Here is a 20,750-nt window from a genome sequence, read left to right as displayed (position 1 = left end):
GTTCACTGGTTTCCTCCTCTGCACCACCAGTCAGCTGCCTCATTCCCTGGAGGCCACCTTGGCATTATGAGGTATGAGAACAGCTCTTCTGGAGCCATTTGGCCTCTTGCAGAAAGGTTGCCACAAATCCGCCATGCACAGGCTGGAGAAGCTGTGAAGCAAGCCAGGATTTTACAAGAGATTTGTTGATGTCATTGTTGTTTTTTCCAAATAAATCCTCAGGCTATGAGCTGTTGTCTCATGCCTCTTTTCGCTGATGAATATTTCATGAATTCTAACTTCACTGGCCAGCGAGCACCAGGCCTTAATAAAATAACTGTGAAATGGTGAGGTAAATTACACCCTAAGTGCAGGGGCACCAATTAATTATTTATTAGGAGGGGTTTTTTTTTTCAGACTGTCCAGCTTCATACCATTACTGACAAAGCTTTTGACGGTAAGGTAGAATTAGCATTCAGAGGAAGTTCTCAGAGGCAAAAATAAAAGATTGCATGTACCTGTCATGGAAACAGATGTATGAAATGCAAATGACATTGCATTACAGGGTTCTTCAGTTTCTCAAAACGTTGTTTACTTCGTGTTTGGCTTCAAATTAACATTTTTATTTTCTGAAAAATGTGAAATTATTATGATGGATGTAGCTGTGTTGCACGCTACCACTTTTAATGTAAAAAGGACAAGCACATACACATTTCACACAAAACTGGTACATATTTATGTGCAGTGATGCATTCAGGATTTTAATTTAATAACTATGCTGACGCTACAGTATAGAGTGGGCTGTTGAAATAAAATGCAATGTAGAAATCTGTTTATAAATCTGAATCAAGCTTTAATTAACTACAAAAACATGTTGAAGAAACGTTTCCATGGTAACACTTCCGGCATATGAAGCGTTTTTTATTTTCGCTCTAAACTACATTCTACTTTTGCTACACCCTAAAAAATTATTCAGGGGCTTAGTAAATATCATTATAATTCTAAGTTAGATGACCTTGATTAAATCTTTGAAAATCACAAAAGTGTTATCTTGAGTTGAAAATACTGAAAAGAATGCTTAAATTTTCAACACCAGTTTTTGAGTTGAACTGAGCTCTTTTGTTCAAGTTTATTTAAAAGAAAAAAATCTGTATTTGAAACACAGGGTGCATTATTTAAATCTACTCAATATATCTCATAGAAAGTACTCATAATAACTGAGACACTGGTATTCATACTTATCATTGTCTTTAACTTTAATTATTAATGGTTCAAAAATCAATATAATTTTGTCCCCCAATACTAACTTAAAACTTTGAGTAAGACTAATGACCTTTGGCATGTACCGCACGCGAGGAGCATGGCCTCATGGGAGATTTTCTGCACGTTGAACGAGACAGACACACATCCACTGCAGACTTGGTAACGTTTTCAGGTAAGTGACCAATTCTTACATTAGCTGTCTTTATCCACACCGTTCTTTTATAACATGTTCTGAAGAAAGCGTTTGTCATGGTGGCTCACTTTTCGCAGCGTGTTTGTGCACGTTAATTTAAGTTTTCAACCCGTCTTCCAGTCAAGGCGGCGGGAAACCGCGCCCTTTTATCCTTTTACGTTCTGAGTCGCTATCTGCGTTCCGGGTAATTTGACCGGAATGTCCCGGTACCAGCGACCTGACCGTTTAATTGGGGGCATTTTAGGAACCACGTGAAAGCAGGTGTGCTCAGACATTTCTAGAAAATGGCCCTGTTGAGTCGCGGTGCGGGAGCTGCGGTAGTCACGCGGCCTGACTCACTCTGTCAGGTTGTTCAGGAGGAGATGAACAGACGTCATCAATGGCTTTGGTAACTAAGAAGACCTGCCCGCGGAACAGTTCATAGCAGCAACCATGCTGCTTAGCTTTCTTGTTCTATGTGGGGTCTTTCAGAGCATATAAGACGCTGCTTTCAGCTTTGTCCCGAACAGGGCCAGTTTTTGAGAGAACACTGACAGGACCGCCCGGGTCAGCAGATTACCTCATCCAGGGCCGGTCCAAAGTACTATGGGGCCTTAAGTAAATTTAGACTGGGGGCCCTACTTCCTTTCAGATCCCAGAAAATAATGAAAAAAAAAAGCTTTGGTCCTTTTGGTCAAGCCAAAAGTACCATCATTTCCAGTATAGTTAGTATATAGTTAGTATAGTATAGTTCCAGAAACACTCAGTTTATTTAAATCCAGGTTGAAGACTCACCTATTCTCTGCTGCATTTGAATAAAGCACCAAATCCACACTTTTAAGCTTAAATTTCAAAACTTACATTTAACTACTGATTTTATCTACTGTTGTGATTTTATGTTTTGATTTTATATACTGTTTTGTTTGTTAGTTTGTTTGTTTGCTTGCTTTAATCAATTTTAAATCATGCTTTTTATTTGTTTTTGTTTCTCTGTAAAGCACTTTGAATCACCTTGTTGTTGAATTGTGCTATACAAATAAATTTGCCTTGCCTTGCCTAGTTACTCCCAATTTACATAAATAAATGTTTATTTCAATCCAAGCTAAACTTTCTTATAAGAGATTGGTGTTATGGCAGATTACTCAGTGACATGTTTTGTAATGATACAGTTTTGATTTGTATTTTTTCAGCACCATCTTCACCACCAGGAAAAAAATCTGCATCAACTACAAAGTAAAGCAGGTAATTTTACTCAGAGTTGATGTGTTAAATTTTGGAAGGATATGATATTGTTTTATACAAGCTGAGTAGTGGATGGTGATACCACCTAAATATTTATACTGGTTTTGTGGTGGGTTATTTTAGTCATACAAATGCCAAATCTAAATTTTGAGAATTTTTCAGTTCGGTAAATATATTGATGAGTTCATGGCCTGTCATCCAGTGTCACCATGAGTATAGGCGCAGCCCTTTAAGTGGGTATTCTCCTTGTGCGCGCAGCACTGAAGTATTTTAGTCCACGCCCACCTGCTGTGTGGGCCTCACCCTGGTCTAGTATAAGTTACGGTGAGACCAGGAAATCGGCTCTACCGTTTTTCTTCAGCCAGCCAGAAGATGTCCAGCGAGACCATCCGTCTGTGTCCATCCTGCCAGACCGGCTACATCATGTCGTATGACCGACATGCCGTCTGCATGGGCTGCCTCGGTCCTCACCATGCGGACCTTGCCCTCACACCTTAATCCTATTGCTGCTCCTGTTAGCTCCTCCCGCCAGAGGAAAAGCAGCGGAGGTCAGCCTTTTTCAAGGCTGATGCTGAGGAGGCGTTCCCACTAAGAGAGGCACTCGCTGGAAGAAGCCATCGAGTTCTTCGATGGTGGGCCGGAATTGGATGATTCCACCCACCGTGAGGAAAACGGCAGTGGTGGCAGCTCCACTGCCTCCCAGCTGGGCAGCCTGGTGACAGAAGGGTGGATGAGCCGACGCTCATCCACCCCTGGCCTTCACATGTCGGCAAGGACGCCGCTCCCAGTTATTGGTTGCCTGCTCCTGGATCTGCCTGGCATCATCCAGGAGGCAGCTGGTGAGAAGGAACTTCCCGTCCCTCAGCCTGCTCCACCCCCATCTGATGATCGTGGCTCAAGAGTTGGGAGTTCGCCTTGTAATCGGAAGGTTGCCGGTTCGAGCCCCGGCTTGGACAGTCTCGGTCGTTGTGTCCTTGGGCAAGACACTTCACCCGTTGCCTACTGGTGGTGGTCAGAGGGCCCGGTGGCGCCAGTGTCCGGCAGCCTCGCCTCTGTCAGTGCGCCCCAGGGTGGCTGTGGCTACAATGTAGCTTGCCATCACCAGTGTGTGAATGTGTGTGTGAATGGGTGGATGACTGGATATGTAAAGCGCTTTGGGGTCCTTAGGGACTAGTAAAGCGCTATATAAATACAGGCCATGATCTGGCGGGAAGGTATGGCTCCACTCACTCTCGTTGCCCAGATCCCATCTGGCCTCAGTTCCCAGGGATGATGACCAACCTCTCTGAGGCAGCAGCAGAGACAGCGAAGATTAGAGCGCCGGTCTCTACCTAGGGCTTCACAGAGGGCTTCACAGACCGGAGTTTTCCGCCTGTTCCCCCTCTGGAGCCGAGCCTCGCTTCAGTTTTCGGCACCAAAATGACCAAGGTCGTTGGACAGCGACCGGCCCATCCCGCCAAACTTGACCAGCTGATAGCAAGGTTCACTGATCGCGCACATCAATGCACTGTTCAGTCAGCTGCATTGACTAACAACACTGATTTGCTAGCGTTTGTCATCTCCAGGAAGGTGGAGGAAGCAGAGCTGCCAGAGGAGCTGAAAGGCTTTCTCTGTAAAGCCACTGACACGATTCTGAATATGTGCGCCACTTCAGCGGTGTGTTCCTTTCGCATCGCTGCCTGGCAGACGATGGTTCAGAGGGCAACCTGGCTCCGCCTCTTCCCTCTAAGATTATACAATCTCACAGGGAAATAGTGCAAGCAATTCATAACATAAAATTTAGAAGCTCAGTGGAAGATAATACTTTATGTTGAGGGTTTAGTCTGCATACTGAACAACTCCACTTATATGGATTTATGTCTGGATGTGTAAATTAATCTTTTGCATGTTAGAAAATAAGGTCCAGGTTGCAAAAAATGGTAGGTTTTTTTTTTTTTTTTTTTTTTTTTTTTTTTTTTTTGATTGAATCAGAATTTTGGCCTTCAGATTTTTTGTCCTCTCCCATCCAGGTCAGTGCAGCGTTTCATAGGATCACGACCCTGAACCTTGAACCAAAGTTCATGTCATCGTTGGACTTGTATTCATCCAAACTCCTGTCCTTGTTTCAAGCCAAGAAAGGTGCTGCTGGACAACGCCACAGGGCACAGTTAAACCTTCTGCTTCAGGTAAGGAAGATTGCATTTTCTAACCACAAAAACGTTCCAACACAGCATTGAAGAGGCCCTTCCACTAAAAACGGCTTTTCTTAGGTTTCTGTTCAATATTTTAGCTCCACAGGTGTTCTTACCTTGATGGTGGGTGTGAAAACAGGTCAACAACAGAAAAAAAATAGTTATGTTTAAGCTAGAAATGGTAAGTCATGTTTTAAATGTGCAAATTTTGCCTCAGTTGAGACTTCCTGTTTTACAGAGTGGAAATTCCATCGAGAAAAAACGAGAAGTCATCATCAGATGTTTCATTGACCATCTGGGAGAGGATCCAAGTGCCTTAATCAAAACCTTTGAGGTTGGTGCAATAAATCTGTTTTAGGAATATTAGTACCGTATTTCCCGGACTACAGAGCGCACCTGAATATTAGCCGCACAAGCTAAAATCAGGGGAAAATCCTGGTTTGTACATACATTAGCCGCACCTGACCAAAAGCCGCAGGTGTTTCAATGTTGACTTATCATATGTAAGAGAATATGCACAAAGGGAATTGTCAGGAAAGAGATGGCTGTTTGGAGACACACCCCTTTTATTAATATCTTGAAAAACAAGTTATGGGTACATATTTGCATAACTTTTTAGGTATATGTACAAGTAGCGGTAATTACAAGTAGGACACATGTACTGTGCTTCATAAATGAGTAACAAATGTAGTACATAACAATAACCTGCAGCACACCAGAAAAATAGATTCAGACTACCTTTTAGGCTCAGGTGCAGCGACACGGCTTTAACAAGAAGAAAAGTCAGTCATTCACCACCATCTTTCTCTTCTTCCTGCGCACTAAAACCACCAAAGTCCTCTCCTCCAGTGTCGGAAACGAACAGGCTCAGGATGGCTTCGTCATCCACTCTCCGCTTCTCTCCTTCGTTGTCACTTTCAAAACCAAAGAAATCCTCATTGTCAGTGTCAGAGTCGAACACCCTCAGAAGGGCCGTGGCGGTGTCCTCCTCTCCATCATGCAACAGTCCAGCCCTTCAAATCCGTTGGTGATCGTGGATGTTTTCACACTTTTCCACGCTGTCAGAATCCACCGGTGGAATTGAGCATAACTTGCTTTTCGCAAGTTTATCACCGCTCGTCATCCACGCCTCCCGCTGAACGCGTAGCGCTACTTTGAAGTTTGTTTTTCGCGCTACTTGTACGGCACTGTGTTGCCTGGCGGATGGACATGTGACCAACATACCACTCTTGAACCCCGATACTGTGTGTCTGATCACATGCCCTTCCGCCAGGCAACAGCGGAACAAACAAAACAAATCTTACGATATGACAAAAATCATGGACAATCCAGAGAAAAGCCGCACCTGACTAAAAGCCGCAGGGTTCAAAGCTGGTGCAAAAAGTAGCGGCTTATAGCCCGACAATTACGGTAGTTTATTTTAGCTTGTGAGATCATAGAAAAGTTTTAAGATACTGTTCTAAAGAAAAAAAAAACACTTCAAAGCATACAAAAGAATAGCATTTGCTATTGCTATAAGATTTTGGAGCACAGTGTCTACATATTATGAGTACCGGTGATGTCATACAAATGAAACTTTTTGTTTCAATGTTTGGAAATATGTGAGCTTAAAACAGTTGTTTCTCTTTTTAAAGGACGGTGCTGATGCTGTCTTTGTTGAAGAGGCTTTGGCTGAGGAGGTGATGAAGATTTACCTGCTGCAGAATCAAGACAGGTCAGGCGAACCTACTGATGTGGGTATTGTTATTGAAGGCGTTACTGTTCTGGGCAAACTTGGGAATCTGAGCAAAGCCTGTTGCTATCTTTTGGGACTGTGCTATGCTCTGGATCTGAAATACCCCAAGAATTTCAAATGCACATTTGAAGCATTTCGAAAAGTGTTCATGGAGCTGGATCCAGGAAACCTTTCTGTCAAGGTTCAAAGACTGAAAAATGACCTCTGTTCATTGTAGACAAAATTTCACAGGGCTGTTCTTAAAGTGTTAGACTTGTTAAGTGACATGTAATGCTCATCAAAAGGTTCAGTTGCGACATTACATTGTTTTGACATTCCTGTTCATAAATAATGTTTGTACCATAAACTGTGTTTTTGTATTAACTTTCCAGATTCACATTAAGGTGTAAATGGGAGAGTATCATTATGGATGTTTTTTGGTCACTCTTTAGTTATAATCTTCCCAATTTTTTGGAATCAAAATAAGATGTTCAAAAACTATGTCACAGTGCAAATGGTTTTTTTTTCAGGATTTATATCTTTTTGGGATCTTAATTTTATTTTTGTCATTTGACCTTTTCTGAAAAGGTAAAGCACTGCGTTCACTTGAGCCACTTTTATTCTTTGTATGGCAGGTACATTTTTCTTGTTGTTAGCATCAATATGCCAGTTATACAGAGTTTTATCAAGCATGCCAATTTGGATGCAATTTTATTATATAAGGCTGTTGTGACTGAAATTTTATCCAAGTTTTATCCACTGAATGTAGAACAGATTTCAGCTCACTGTGTTCAGAGAAGGAATCTGCTAAATGTGTGATTCACAAAAAAGCTGTTTAAAATAAATCATTGTGAACAATGTTGAATTGACGTGGTTCTTTTTTCCTGTGTGTGTGTGTGTGTGTGTGTGTGTGTGTGTGTGTGTGTGTGTGTGTGTGTGTGTGTGTGTGTGTATAAATAAAATAAACACTTAATTGTAATTAACGTTTTTGCTTAAATTAACTTAAAAATATTAAGTAAATTGCACCATTATTTAAAAACAAATAATTGTAATGGTGTAGGTTAAATGTGCCAAGCATTTCAGCATTTCCTAATTAATATTTTATGTAGTTTGAACTTTTGGTTACTGTTGTTTTAACTTAGATTTTCAATTGTATTTACTCAATTTTGTATGTTACTGTAACATCTTTAATTGTTCATAACAACTTATTCCATTTTAGTTGGATTTACTCAATTAATAAGGTGTATTTAAGAGATGTGATTGTTTTTGCATTTACTCATTATTTTTGAGTGTAAAAGTGTTGCACCAAAATATTTAAGTAATTATCAGTTTTAGTTCTTAGAGTGTACACTCTTCAGAATATTAATGAGAGCTTAGATGTTGATGTTATTTTTATTTTCAGCATGGACACTTGAGGTCCATTGTGGGAAGGCAGATGTACCTGTGCCACACTCTAATGCCCTGTATCTAACCATGTGAGTGAAAAGTGCAGCTACTTTGCATGGAGCAATTCTAAGTCAATTTTCCCAACTTCCTCAAGCGGAAAATGAGCCGAGAACAGATAAGATGCAAAAAGGCATTTCCAGCTGTGTAGTATATCTGCTTTATGATGGCACACAGTGAAAATCCTGTAGGCTATGAGCGGGGGACTCACTGTAGTTTGAGTCACATCGCATAATTATTCTTCCATGATGTCCTTGGCAATGTACCTGGTTCATCAGACCATTTCTGGTTTTGATTCAGTTTTGTTGTCCTTTCATTGGCTATTACCCCACTATGCATAGCCCTCATTGAGCTACAATGTTAGACATTGCTGGACAAATGGATTTAGTGAAGCCAGGATAAATTCTAGTAGTAGATGACTAAAATAAATTGGTCTTTAACCCAATTAGTCAAACAATGATGACATTTGAATTATAATGAGATGGGAAAGGTTTGAACTTGACAACACCTGGATTGCTGCCAGGACCAGTAATTTAAAAAATTAATTAATTTTTTTTTTAATATTCTCTGATTTTAACACTTGAACCACCAGGGGTCACTGTATACCTAAAACTACCATTGTGTGAAAACAACCCAGTATTACAATGCATTGATTTTCAAGGCCAGACTTCATTAGTCATTATGAAACACAGAAAGTAAGAAATAAAAGTTGTTGTCATTTGAGCTATTCAGAAATTGCCAATATACAAAACTGTACTTTTCTTAAAGAGTTTACAAACTGTATGGGTTTGGGTTGGGCTTTTCGCTCCTTCATGTGTGAGTGGGTGGTATTGTGTTTGAAATACTGATTCAAACACATCACAGAGGTTCACAGAAATTAACAAGGAAAAACCCATATGTTATATCTCAGTAATTCCAAGCCATAATGTAAGGTCACAGGTGGTTAGAAAAACATAAAAAGGAAAGTTTACATTCTGTAAATGCTTTAAGCTAGAGGATTCATCTTCAAGCAGATAATGAAGATGGATCCTCTGTGCGAAAAAACAATAATAATAATAACTTTTCTGGGGATATGGACAGCCAGAAAAACCCCTCTGCTATTAGGCTTTTCTTTTTCTGCTAATTCACATTGAAGGTTAAACTGCCACCGATACGGGCTGAAGAAGGGTAGTTGGATTGTAACAAAGAGAGGGATGGTAGTCAGAACTAAGGGACTGCATTACCATAAGGCAATGCTGGACAGTTAAAATTACCTTGGAATCCCACAGGCAAATGGGAATCATGAAAAGGTCAAAGGAAAACTGGAGCACTGGGCCAGTGACCCCCAAACTGGGCAAGTGTCCCAGGAAAGACATCAGAGATCTCTGTTAAGAAGAGCACATTCCTAGGAACACTGAAGATACTGGGCATGACACGCAAGCTAACAGGCCTATGGTACGGGACACAAGCTTGAAGGATAAAGACCATACACAGGGCATGTGGGGAATTTATAGATTCAAATTAAAACTAAACAGAGATAAGAAAAACAACAATTTTAAAAAAAAAAAAGTAATTACACAAAATAAAAACAACTCTTAAGCACAGACCTTGTATAAAATCATGTATTTTCATCAATATTTTTAAGACTTGGTTCAAGACCAAATACCTCCAGGATCAACCTCAGTTTTATTTAGTGGAATGCATTTAACTAAGTTGGTGAACATGGTTATCACCCAGAGATCAGCATGTGAGTACTGTCATTGTGAGCATTTTAGCATTTAGCTCAGAGCTTTGCTGGGCCTAATTATAGCCTAACAGGGATTTATTGCTGTAGCTTGGAAGTCTTTTTTTGTGCGTTATACAACAAAGTGGGTCAGAGGAATACCTCCTTTTTGTCTGCTACAGTAGAGATTACACCAATTAATCCATCTAATACATAATCATTTCCACTGTTAACGCTGTTGCGTAAAAGTTTTGTGTAATGGATTTCAAGAAAGGTGAACTACAGCACAACTAAACGAATAACAGAAGTAATGATGTCAAACAGATTTGTATTAAAGCTGAGGTGGAAACATGGTTCTTTGTTTCCTTTTGTTTACATTTTTTTGTTTTTGTTTTTTGTTTTCTAGAATAACTCTAGAAAAATAACTGAGTTTGACATTTAGTTAATCTAGAGAGACACAAACCCCTGATGGTTTCTAGTTCCAGGAGGAAAATTATGAAAACGTTTGTATAGAATGTTTAATGGTGCAATGCATAAAGTGGTATGCCCCTGCTGAGGCATGGTTTGAATACCCTGTGAAGCTAAATGCTAGCATATACATATTATTAGCCTGCTTGTCCAGTAGGACAAGGTTCAAGATGCCTCTCTTAAAATAGAGATGGGATAACTCAAACTAGGCTATAGTACTTTTCCAAGAAAATTTAAGTAACAGTAACAGACAATATAACTGCTTTATACCTAAAGTACAGTAATATAACTAAAGCAAGTTAACCTTGTAACTCTTTATGAGCCCTCATAATAGTGTATACGTGGCTATATCATTAATATTATGACAAGACACCTTCATATTATGTTAAAATGAATAATTGTATCATCACAAACATTATAATATTTATATAATACTGTATCGATACTATTGCCCAATGACAGTAGCTCCTTGGAAAAGAAAAAAACACAAACAAAAGTTGACTTTCATTTTGTTTGCACTGTTAAATAAAATCATGACCATGTGTTTAGTATTTTTTTTCTATCACCTTAAATATTAGGTTATTTGTTAGGCAAGTAACACACTGAATTCACATTTTATACCCAAAATGTTAGTCAGCAGCACATCTCTGAGAAGTCAGAAATGAATCAAGCTTAACCCCTAAAACAAATGTTCCAATTCAGAAAAGCAAATACCTGTAATTTAGCATCTTAATTTTAAAAAAAAAATTGTCATTTGGCTCATTTGTCCCAGTGCAGTGCCTGTTTAGATGTTTCATGATGATTTTGCTTTATTTAATGTTTAGACTTATTTCATGTATTATTCCTAGAACCTCTTTTTTTTATCTTTCATAGGTTGAATTTGGTATTTGCATTTTTTTAATAGTTTAATTATTCTTATTTTTAGTTCTTAGTCTCTTGTCTTAGTTAGGTCCCTCTTGTGTTCTGTTCATCTTGGTCTTGTCTCTGTGTCCTTTGTGTCCCCTGTATGTAATCAGTTCTGTCTCTGTCAACCTTTTTGTCTGTGTCTAGTGACTGTGTTCTGTACTCCCTGTCTTAGGTTGCCAGTCCCCCATTTTGTGTGCCTCGTGGTCAGTTAAGTTCTGTCAGTCTCGTGCCCCCATCCTCCTGTGTCAACTCCTTTATATTTGGTCTATTTGTGTGTATATTATCCTTCAATTTTGTCATGGTCCTGCGACCATGACTCAGTGACTTTATGTTTATGTACTTATTGTTATTACTTTCATTATTATTCATGGCTGTTTTGGGATGGTTTGTGTTTGGGATTTTAGACACTGGGTTCTGGGTTTGTGCTCCCTCTGTTGGTCCCTGGTGTTAGTGTTCCCCTGTCTCGTCAGGTTAATCAGGTCCAGCTGTTTCCCCCATCTGCGTGTGATTTCCCAGTGTCTCTTTGTGTATTTATAGCGTGTGATTTCCTCTGCTCCTTGTCGCGTCGTCTGTGTTCCTACCTGGTGTAATCCTCTGCGTGTTCTCCCTGCTGTTCTCCCTTCATGTTCAGGTTTGCCACTCCTCTGTGTAGTTTATCCCAGTTTAGTTTCGTCCTTAGTTCTGTTTGCCATCTCCACTTTGTGTTTGTTATTAACAATAAATCACCCTCACATCTGAATAAGTGCTGCATTTTGGGTCCTCCTTCCACTTTCCACACGGCCGCTGCCCCGGACCGTGACAAATTTAGGCATTTTCCTGTTTCCTCTGTATGTTCCCTGTCTGTCATCCCGTTGTGTCTCCTCCATCAAGTTTGTATGTTTTCATCTTGGTCTTTGTCTTCTGCTGCTTCCTGTTTTATTTTGATGAGCTCTTGTCCCTTGTGTGTTTGAGTTTTGCTCCCTTGTCTCATTAGTTGTTGTTCAGTTCACCTGTGTTCCCATGTGTTTCCACTTCCCTTAATCACTTGCCGTTGTATTTATTGCCAGTTTTTATCAGTTTCCCTTAGTCCTTTGTCAGAAACCTCGTGGTTTCTAGCTCCTGTGTTCCCGCTACCTAGTGTTTACCTCCAGTTTAGGTTTCCATAGCAGGCCTAATTAAACAGCTTGTTTTGTATTTAACTCTGCCTACCTTTGCGTTTGGGTGATCACTCACCCCTTCATCACATAACAACAATTATGTGCTTTACAGTTTTTTCAGCTTTTTTTGTAAACCGGTGCATTTGAAAATTCAGAGATAACAGCAATTATTCTATTTCAGCATTAAAATGATCACTTTGGTCAAAGAGCTTGCTCATAATAGTGGATCAACCATTACAGAAACCTAAAAGATTTTGCTAATTACCAGTACTGTTAATTTAGGAGGGCTGTGGTATAATTACATTGGATGGTGGTCTAATAAATCTTGCAAGCACTGTATATCCCATCACAAAATTAGCCCTGCATATTGAAAAAACAATATTTATCCAGAGGTTTTAAATTTGATGTGTCGTCAGACTCTTTACATTCCTCCATATGTGATGAGTTTCTAATGACAGAGCTGTTTATTACCATAAACCCATCATATCACAGTACTGATTCCAAAGGACAACCTGCACTATGTGTAGCTGTGAGATACAAATAGTTTTAACAAAACAGCAGCATTTGATGTTCTGGAAATAGATGGTTTACCTGTCTTGGTAATAGTCAAGTATATGGAAAAAAAATAATTATTGGAATATCTTGATCCCTAAACAACAGTTGAAACAGTTTGTGGGTGGACATGGATATAACTCACAATCTCCATTGTACTGACTTGCCGCTCTGTGAAAACAGCAGAACATCTGAACTAGGCTCAGTCTACTGACCGCGCAGGAGGTGAAAATAATGAAGGGAATTCAAACGTTCTGCTGGAGCTATGCGCTTTTTCCAGCCTCCATTGAAGCTGGGGCCTGAGCCAAAATGTCTCATAGTGTAATGGTGCTCTTGTCTCTCAAATTTTAGCGCTCAGTAGACCTGCCATCTGTTCAGTCTCAGAGGTTCAGAGAGACAGTGATCCAAAATAGAAGCAGTATTAGAAAAGGTCAGATGCTGAGTAAAGGCATCTGTAAAATTACTCTTGGCATTATTCCGTTTCACAATGACAGATTTAGTACAGGTCTTTAATGTCTTTTCTATACAGGAGGAATATGCTCAGTCACAAATGAGGGTATTTTCTTTTTACTGTTAGTAATAATAATAACATTAATGCATGTTGCCCCTACATAATCACATGTTCTATGCCCTTGATGCGTAAAATAATTGAAGGGAGCATTGAGAAAATGCCTCTTAAAAAAGATTTGATTTGGACTAGAGCCAGAGCAAGACTGCAAATAGCAGGAGATAAATCTGCTGATGCACATTTTTCTGCATCTCTTGTATGTTTTGTGCGAAAGATTTGCACAAAACATACAAGCTCAGTCATTCAAAAATGAACCTATCCTAACACCATCCACACGAAGGCATGCTCAGGCCTGAAAACTCTGATCTATGGTGCTGCAGCAGGAATTGACCCTCATCGGATAAACTGCTCCAAATTGCTTCCCTGATATATTGCTAGCCCTTGTTACCGCTCTCCCCCCTGTCAATTTCCCCCATTCCCCTCAAGGTCAGCTCTGCGTGATGTTGGACAAAGTAGGAGAACAGCGCTCCTGTTACTGCTCGCCTGCTTCACATCCAGCTCCCCAGATCTCCATCCTCCACCCCTCTGCCCCTGTGCTCCAATCACATTTCAGATACACTAATGACTACAACCACCTTACTGCAGCACCACAGGGGTTAGAGGGGAAAGAACATGTTGACAACATAAAATGGCACCAAATCAAGGAAATACAAGGTTTAGAAATACTATTAAACCCTAAAGACATTCAAGTGAAATGAATTTGAAAGTTGCTGACTGACACTTTGTACTTTCATCCATTCACAATAGTTTACACTTTTGAAACAACAAGCTGTTTGACTGCTGTCTTTTTACAAGGACAAAAGTGTTATCTTGCACCATGAAAAAAATTCAGGTAGCATTTCAAATGGTGGACATAAGACTGACGTGACACCAGCATGAGAAATCCCTTGTGAATGTTTTCGTTCCTGTCATGAAGTGTCATTCCTTTGGTTATGTCATTTTGAGGGCAGAGTTGACACTGAGATGTTTTTGTTATAACAATTAGAGGTTTCTCTGTCATTTTCTTCCTTTGAACTATTCTCCTGCAAACCTTGAAAACCATCAAAGAAAATGTATCAGTAAATTTATACCAAACCCAGCCTTATAGAGACTTCTGTCCTGATCTAAAGATCAAAGAGTCAACGATGACGAAAGAAACATGAGAAAAAATTTTTTTTTTTTTAAAGTGACAAGACTACAAACAAAGAAGTAAATATTAACAGTACTGGTGACATCTGTGTGCTTATGTAACCAAGTATTATGCCCTGCTTGAGGATAATTGGCAGAAACTCACTGCGTATAACTACAAAAATAAAATATAAGACAGTTTAAAATAGCAAACTGCTGTTAAGTGATATAAAAATGTTCCCTTATGATAGCCACTACTGTAAAAATGTGTTCTTTTGGAGAAGGAGGCTCTTTATTTTTTGGCAATAACCATCGAATAGCAATTCTAAAGCTCGGATATTTAACAAGTTAGAACGTATCTTTGTAGTGTATCTATTTTTGTTCATTATTCACCTTTTGACCTTTTATATGACGTAGAGCACTTCGATATAGAGTGAAAGTATGGAGCCACCTTGTATTTCTGCTTCCAAGAAATCAGATCTTCTTGAAAAATTGTTTTGACGTAGTCTTGAGCAATTCTTTAGCCCTCCTGAAAATCTTTTAAAGTTTTTACTTTGGGCACTGGCTGATTTTAGTTTTTTTGGTAACATGTGAAATGTAACACAAGCAAAGAACTGATTTTAAATTTTATCCTTAGCTACTTTGGCAGTAGCAGCCTGTAACAAAAAACATCATTCCCCTCCTTTTCTTGTTTGAATGTACAAAAAACACTAAATATAACACGTTTGACGATCATAAAAAAGTATTTTGCGCAAACAAGGTGATTCGCGAAGCTGAAAGCTTGACATTTCTTGGCATGGTGTCCTTAAAAAATTGGGGAAAACTGGACAATTGGAGAACAAAAGAAGAATTGGCAGACCTAAAACGTAACCGCTGGTGAACTTTATCTGACAGTTATGTCTTTTAAAAAAATAGGAAACAAAAGAAATTGTCTTAGAACCCATTTTAAGGAAAAGGGGGAGAAAAATTTGAGGTATATAAAATTACACAAGAACTGTACTGAAAATCAGCAGCAACAGGGTTTATGGGGTGATGATGGAGTGACAATGATTTCTGTTCAAATCATGTAGCAGCAGTCCATTTTCCAATCAAAAGTAGTGCAGAGTTGTTTTGTTTTTTGTTTTTAATATTCTACAGATATAATAGTGATATCATTTTAAAGCTTCAGTTGTGCATGGTCCATTATAAGTGTTTGCGAGAGAAGCAGTGTTTTTCTCAGAAAATATCTGATGTAGCATTTGTTCATACATTAAAGCAAAAATGATGTATCATGCTATTCTGCGACCATAAGTGACAGTTGGAACATAATGATAAATCTGTCAATTCAAATGCAACAAAGGAACGTTTACTTCTCAGCACAGCTTGTTGCTTGTAAAAGGGAAACATGGCTTTTTTTCTCAAGTTTTTCCTTTAAATTGATATACGAAGACAGACCTAGGACATGTTATTGTTCAAAGACAAATCCCAATAATTTAGCTGTAAGCAAAACAAGCACCAGGAAACAAGAATCAAAAGGGACTTTGTTGCTGTCCCTCCTTGTCTATCCCAGGGGTTCTCACATCACTTCCTAAAGTACTGCTTCATCAAACAATGGGACCCCTGCAATGAAGGAACATGCCACACCATAGGTACTTTATCTGTTTACACAGAAACCTACAGTGCTGAATGTTTGATCTGTGTGAAATCACCACCATAAGAAGAAAGACATTCCAAAGAAACCTGATATAACTCATAGAAACTTTTTTTTTTCTCTTTGTGCTCTAATAAACCATTTTTCCCACAAAAAAATTAGGTTATTATGGCTGAAGGAAATCAGTTATGGATCAAAAACATTAGAGAAAGTATAAGAGGAAACTTTAAGATAAAACAGTGATATGGAGCAACCATTTTTAATAACTCTAGTAGGATTTAGATTAAAAATACACATTTTTAGTCTTTAATGTATTTGATCTTTCTTGTTTATTTGCATAACTATCTGTGCAATCTATCAAGCCAAGAAGACATTCACCCACATGTCTACTAGGCTGGGATTTCTTTGGGAATACATTTTGTATATACATACACACCAAATGCATATAGCTGTATGGATGTGTTCTCACGTTATCCTAAACTGTATCAAACACTCTTATTGTTCATTGATCATTATCAATCTCAATGCAAACAATACACCATATAAATCACATCAGACTTTTGCATATACAGGTGAAAATATGGAGTCAATTTTTTATATACATATGATCAATAGACTGAGACTATACTCTGAAGCTCACAAAAAACTTCTAATAGCACTATAGAGAAATGTTTACATAACTGGGTTTTTCTTCAAATTGCCCTGTATTTGTATAGCACTTTTCTAGTCCCTAAGGACCCCAAAGCGCTTTACACAACCTGTCATCCACCCATCCACACACACACATATTCACACACTGGTGATGGCAAGCTACATTGTAGCCACAGCCACCCTGGGGCGCACTGACAGAGGCAAGGCTGCCAGACACTGGCGCCACCGGGCCCTCTGACCACCATCAGTAGACAACGAGTGAAGTGTCTTGCCCAAGGACACAACGACCGAGACTGTCAGAGCCGGGGCTCGAAACGGCAACCTTCCGATTACAAGGCGAACTCCCAACTCTTGAGCAGATCGTGGCTCAAGAGTTGGGAGTATATGGGACTGCACATTTTTAAATATGATTTCACAGTATTTCACTGATTAACAGCTGTTGTCAGTGATATTTTAAAAAGCCTGTCAAAAGCATGATAGTGAACAAGCAAGTGTGGGTGTGATCAATGGGCTTTTTTAATTATTTTAATTACAGAGGGAGAAAATCCAGGTAACACAACTGATAGACCTCGACATATAGCACTTTGTCCCAAAGGAATACTTTAATTTGAAGTGAAATGTGTATCTAGAGTATGGAAAAAAGTGCTTGTCAGATCTTAATTTAAAATGAAAGTGAGAATGTAGCTAGCAGACATGTACACGCCACATGTACAGAATGGTCCAAAGTCTTAATCTCAGGAAGTATTGTATAGCCGGATATGTGTCCACAAAGGAGTACTTGAAGTACGCCATATGAGACAATATACTGTATGAGTGTGAGTGTGTACAGGTGTTTGTGTTTGATGAGAGGAAAGGAATCTTGTAAACCAACCAAGATCAAAACAAAGTTCATGTGACTTTTTGTTTTTCTAGTTTATCAGAATCTACTTCAGACTTGTAGCTTCTAATCATTTTACCAGTCTTTGGTGTGTTTTGCTATGTACACTGTGCATCTCAGAAGTGTGTAACAAAGTATTCAAATACAAACCAAAGACCTTTTTTGTAATTTAATATAATATCTGCAGGATGCAGGAGCTCTGGCACAGACATGGTTATTGGTCTATTTGTTCACATTAGGATGCACAGTCAGGCTTGAGCTTAGCCGCACAATTTAGTACAAATGAGAAAGATTAAATAATGTTATGACATTAATGCAGTCAGGTGTATCTAGAAACAACTGTGTGTGACTGCGAGTGTGGTAGCTATTGTAATCATTATCCAGGATATGAACCAAGAAATGCACTGTAGACATACAAAATGTAGTTGACTAGTGAAGCTTTTTCATTTTTGTCTTTAAACTTTGAAAAGAAGTATATACAAATTAAGAGAAAATTTCATAATATTGTTGCAAGTACTAGCAGTTATTTTTCCATCCTAGTTATGTAGCTGTTGTGGGCCATGGTAACATTCCACTATATACTGGTCTGAGCAGTACAAGCCAGTATACTGAATCAGAAATGGAGCACACTAATATTTGTACCAGAAACTGATGGAGACAAATCAATAAAAAAGTTTGTTTTACCTACAGATCTTTTGTATCTTTTATATTTTTTTCCAAAATAACCAACTGTATAGTACAAGTGGTTCTTCTATTATGTAGAAAAAGATTTTTTTTTTTTTTTACCATTTGAGTTACATGTTACACTTCTTAAGGTAAGGGTTACAGAAAACACTGTAGACCAGGCAGTGTCTTGGGAATCAGTCACAGCAATGAACAAAGCACAATGCCAGTGTATGTTGTCTGAGAGTGCCCTTGTTCAAATGAGAACATATAGTGCTCTTACTACAGCTTATAAAAACTCTATATAGGCTGTGTCTCACATAGCTGAGCTAATCAATTCTAATCCCTTTGACAATGAATAAGGTATTTTACTGTAGTGCTCTCTAAACCCAAGAGTGGCCTCAGACATTTTTTTCTGCTAAACAGTGTGGAAGAATTATGACTTACAACAAAACAGCTCATAAAAGAATTATACATTATACAAGGTTTATATATTATAATTATTTATTATTATTATTATTATTATTATTATTATTATTATTATTATTATTTTATTATTAAATCTATCAATCATTCCGTTAACACAAAGTAAAGAATTTTTTTAACTCAGGGGATCATGCTTCACTTCATGCGTCAGTTACTCAAGCATGTGAAAAAAAATTATATAAATTAAGCAGAGTTTAAATTCATCGTTGACCACACTCAACAATATCAGCATGCTAGTCAGTTTTACTGTACGTGGCTGAAATTGCTATTATTATTACCTAAGAGTGCAAACACACTGTACTTTACTGTTGAAACTGAAATGTTGTTTGTTTTACACGACTGCGCTTTCCATTCTGTATAACCTGCAGCCAGCTTAGTAAACATAAACCCCTCGTCATGCTCAGAAACCTCTCTGCTTCTGCCTGTTTATACAATAGGATTAGAACAATTAACTCCCAAGGCAACGTCAGGTCTGACACGTAGACACAGATAACCAGATATTCTAGGATGAAATAGAAGACAGTGTGACGTCATTGTTCCTGAGCCTTTGAGTTGAGAGTTGGCTCTCTGAGAGTGATTATGCTGATAAAGGCGGCAGGTTCTGTACTTGACAGAGAATCCTATTATTTCTTTGGAGGGACTCCATAAGGAGACATAGAGATTGTACAGGCTATTGCAGGTCACATAAAAGATACAGTCAAAGCAACAAGAGAAGAGCATGTTGTGGTTTAATCTGACAGAATCACTTGAGTCCTTTTTGGACTGAAGGCAGAAAAAGCAAGTAAAATAGGCATGCTAACACCCCTGAGGGGGCTAATTCAAGTCATATATGGTGATTTTCAACATTTCCTCCTTTATCCTACTATGTGGTGCTAAATGACATTGTTCAAAAGGAACAATTAAAGCTGGAAATGTCATGAGTGTTGTAGAGATGTGGTCATAACACATTTTGAATTGATGCCAGTGTTATTCAGTCCTTATTATTTAATTCCATGATGACCATGAAAGTATAACAAAATCATTCATCATTTATTAAGAAGCTGTTGAGGTATATTTTTTAAAGCAAGAAAAAACAATATATCAGTCTTGTAGAGAAACTAAACGTTTGTTTGATTTTTTTATTTTTATTTCTCATATGATGGCAATGATGATATGCTATGTGCCAGTTTATTGTGAGATGTTTCTCTGAAAAAGTAAAAACTCCTCTATTAAACTTCATGTGGGAACAAAAACTTAATTGTACATTGTTCAAGTAATGCCATGTGCATGGCTCAAAGTGAAAGGATGCACTTAAATGTTAAAGAAAAAGTTCCTCTGTTAAGAACTGTGTATTCAGCCTTTGAACGAAACTAGCAGATACAAATTTGAATGCCTTTGTCCCCAAATCCATTTCTATTCCTCACACTCTGCTCCTGTGAATAAATACCAGCCCAGGAGAAAACACTGAATTGTAGGTGTTGCTCTATTGCATCCTCTGTTTGAAAAGCAATAAAAAGCATTGGAGGATGAAAAATGAGGTGAACTACACAAAGCAAGTTAACAATAAGAAATAATGTTTCAAGGGTGTCAAGAATTTGAAGGCATTTTGGAAGCACATGCTGTTTCAGTAACCCAGTGTACTCAGGCCTTTCCTGTCCCAAGCCCTGATACAGACTTATAAATAGTTCCTCAGGGAATCTGGGAGAAAGGCTCAACAAGGAATGACACAAAAGTCTTTCTTTCAGGTGGCTGAATAAACAATGTCCTTCATATTTGTAAAATTGATTTCCTATAAAATTCAAGTGAATGGCACTGATAACAGCATCTAATCTTCTGGAGCGCAGGCATTATTATATCCTCTTGGAGCACATACAGTCATGGATACTATAGAGTGCAGTATGCAGGGCCTTAGTCTGACCTTGTGTGTCAGCTCAGCACATGACAGAGGGGTGGAGAAAGCACCGTAGGGGCATGGCTCTACGTGTTGCATAGCCAATAAGATCTTGACTGGCCTCACCATTTAGCACCATTGTGTCCAGAT

At 38.6% G+C, this 20,750-nt stretch overlaps 1 protein-coding gene across 1 annotated transcript; it reads left to right on the top strand.

The window, feature by feature from the left end:
- The first annotated feature begins 1,244 nt into the window (after positions 1-1,244).
- LOC112436022 (uncharacterized) lies at positions 1,245-7,191 on the top strand. The gene is made up of 5 exons (XM_024805194.2): positions 1,245-1,414; positions 2,605-2,656; positions 4,666-4,821; positions 5,066-5,161; positions 6,462-7,191. Exons 3-5 carry the CDS (start codon positions 4,717-4,719, stop codon positions 6,777-6,779), a joined length of 519 nt encoding a protein of 172 aa, XP_024660962.2. The 5' UTR covers positions 1,245-1,414; positions 2,605-2,656; positions 4,666-4,716; the 3' UTR covers positions 6,780-7,191.
- The last annotated feature ends 13,559 nt before the right edge of the window (positions 7,192-20,750 follow it).

This window comes from Maylandia zebra, linkage group LG5 (genome assembly GCF_041146795.1).
Source record: "Maylandia zebra isolate NMK-2024a linkage group LG5, Mzebra_GT3a, whole genome shotgun sequence".
NCBI classification, from domain to species: Eukaryota; Metazoa; Chordata; class Actinopteri; order Cichliformes; family Cichlidae; genus Maylandia; species Maylandia zebra.
This window is presented reverse-complemented; position numbering and strand designations above follow the sequence as displayed.

What these genes read in the sequence shown, in the direction of transcription:
- LOC112436022 (XM_024805194.2), top strand. Translation starts at nt 4,717, where the DNA reads ATGTCATCGTTGGACTTGTATTCATCCAAACTCCTGTCCTTGTTTCAA. An exon ending in AGTTAAACCTTCTGCTTCAG is followed by an intron (nt 4,822 to 5,065) that starts GTAAGGAAGATT and finishes CCTGTTTTACAG; the next exon opens with AGTGGAAATTCCATCGAGAA. An exon ending in CCTTAATCAAAACCTTTGAG is followed by an intron (nt 5,162 to 6,461) that starts GTTGGTGCAATA and finishes CTCTTTTTAAAG; the next exon opens with GACGGTGCTGATGCTGTCTT.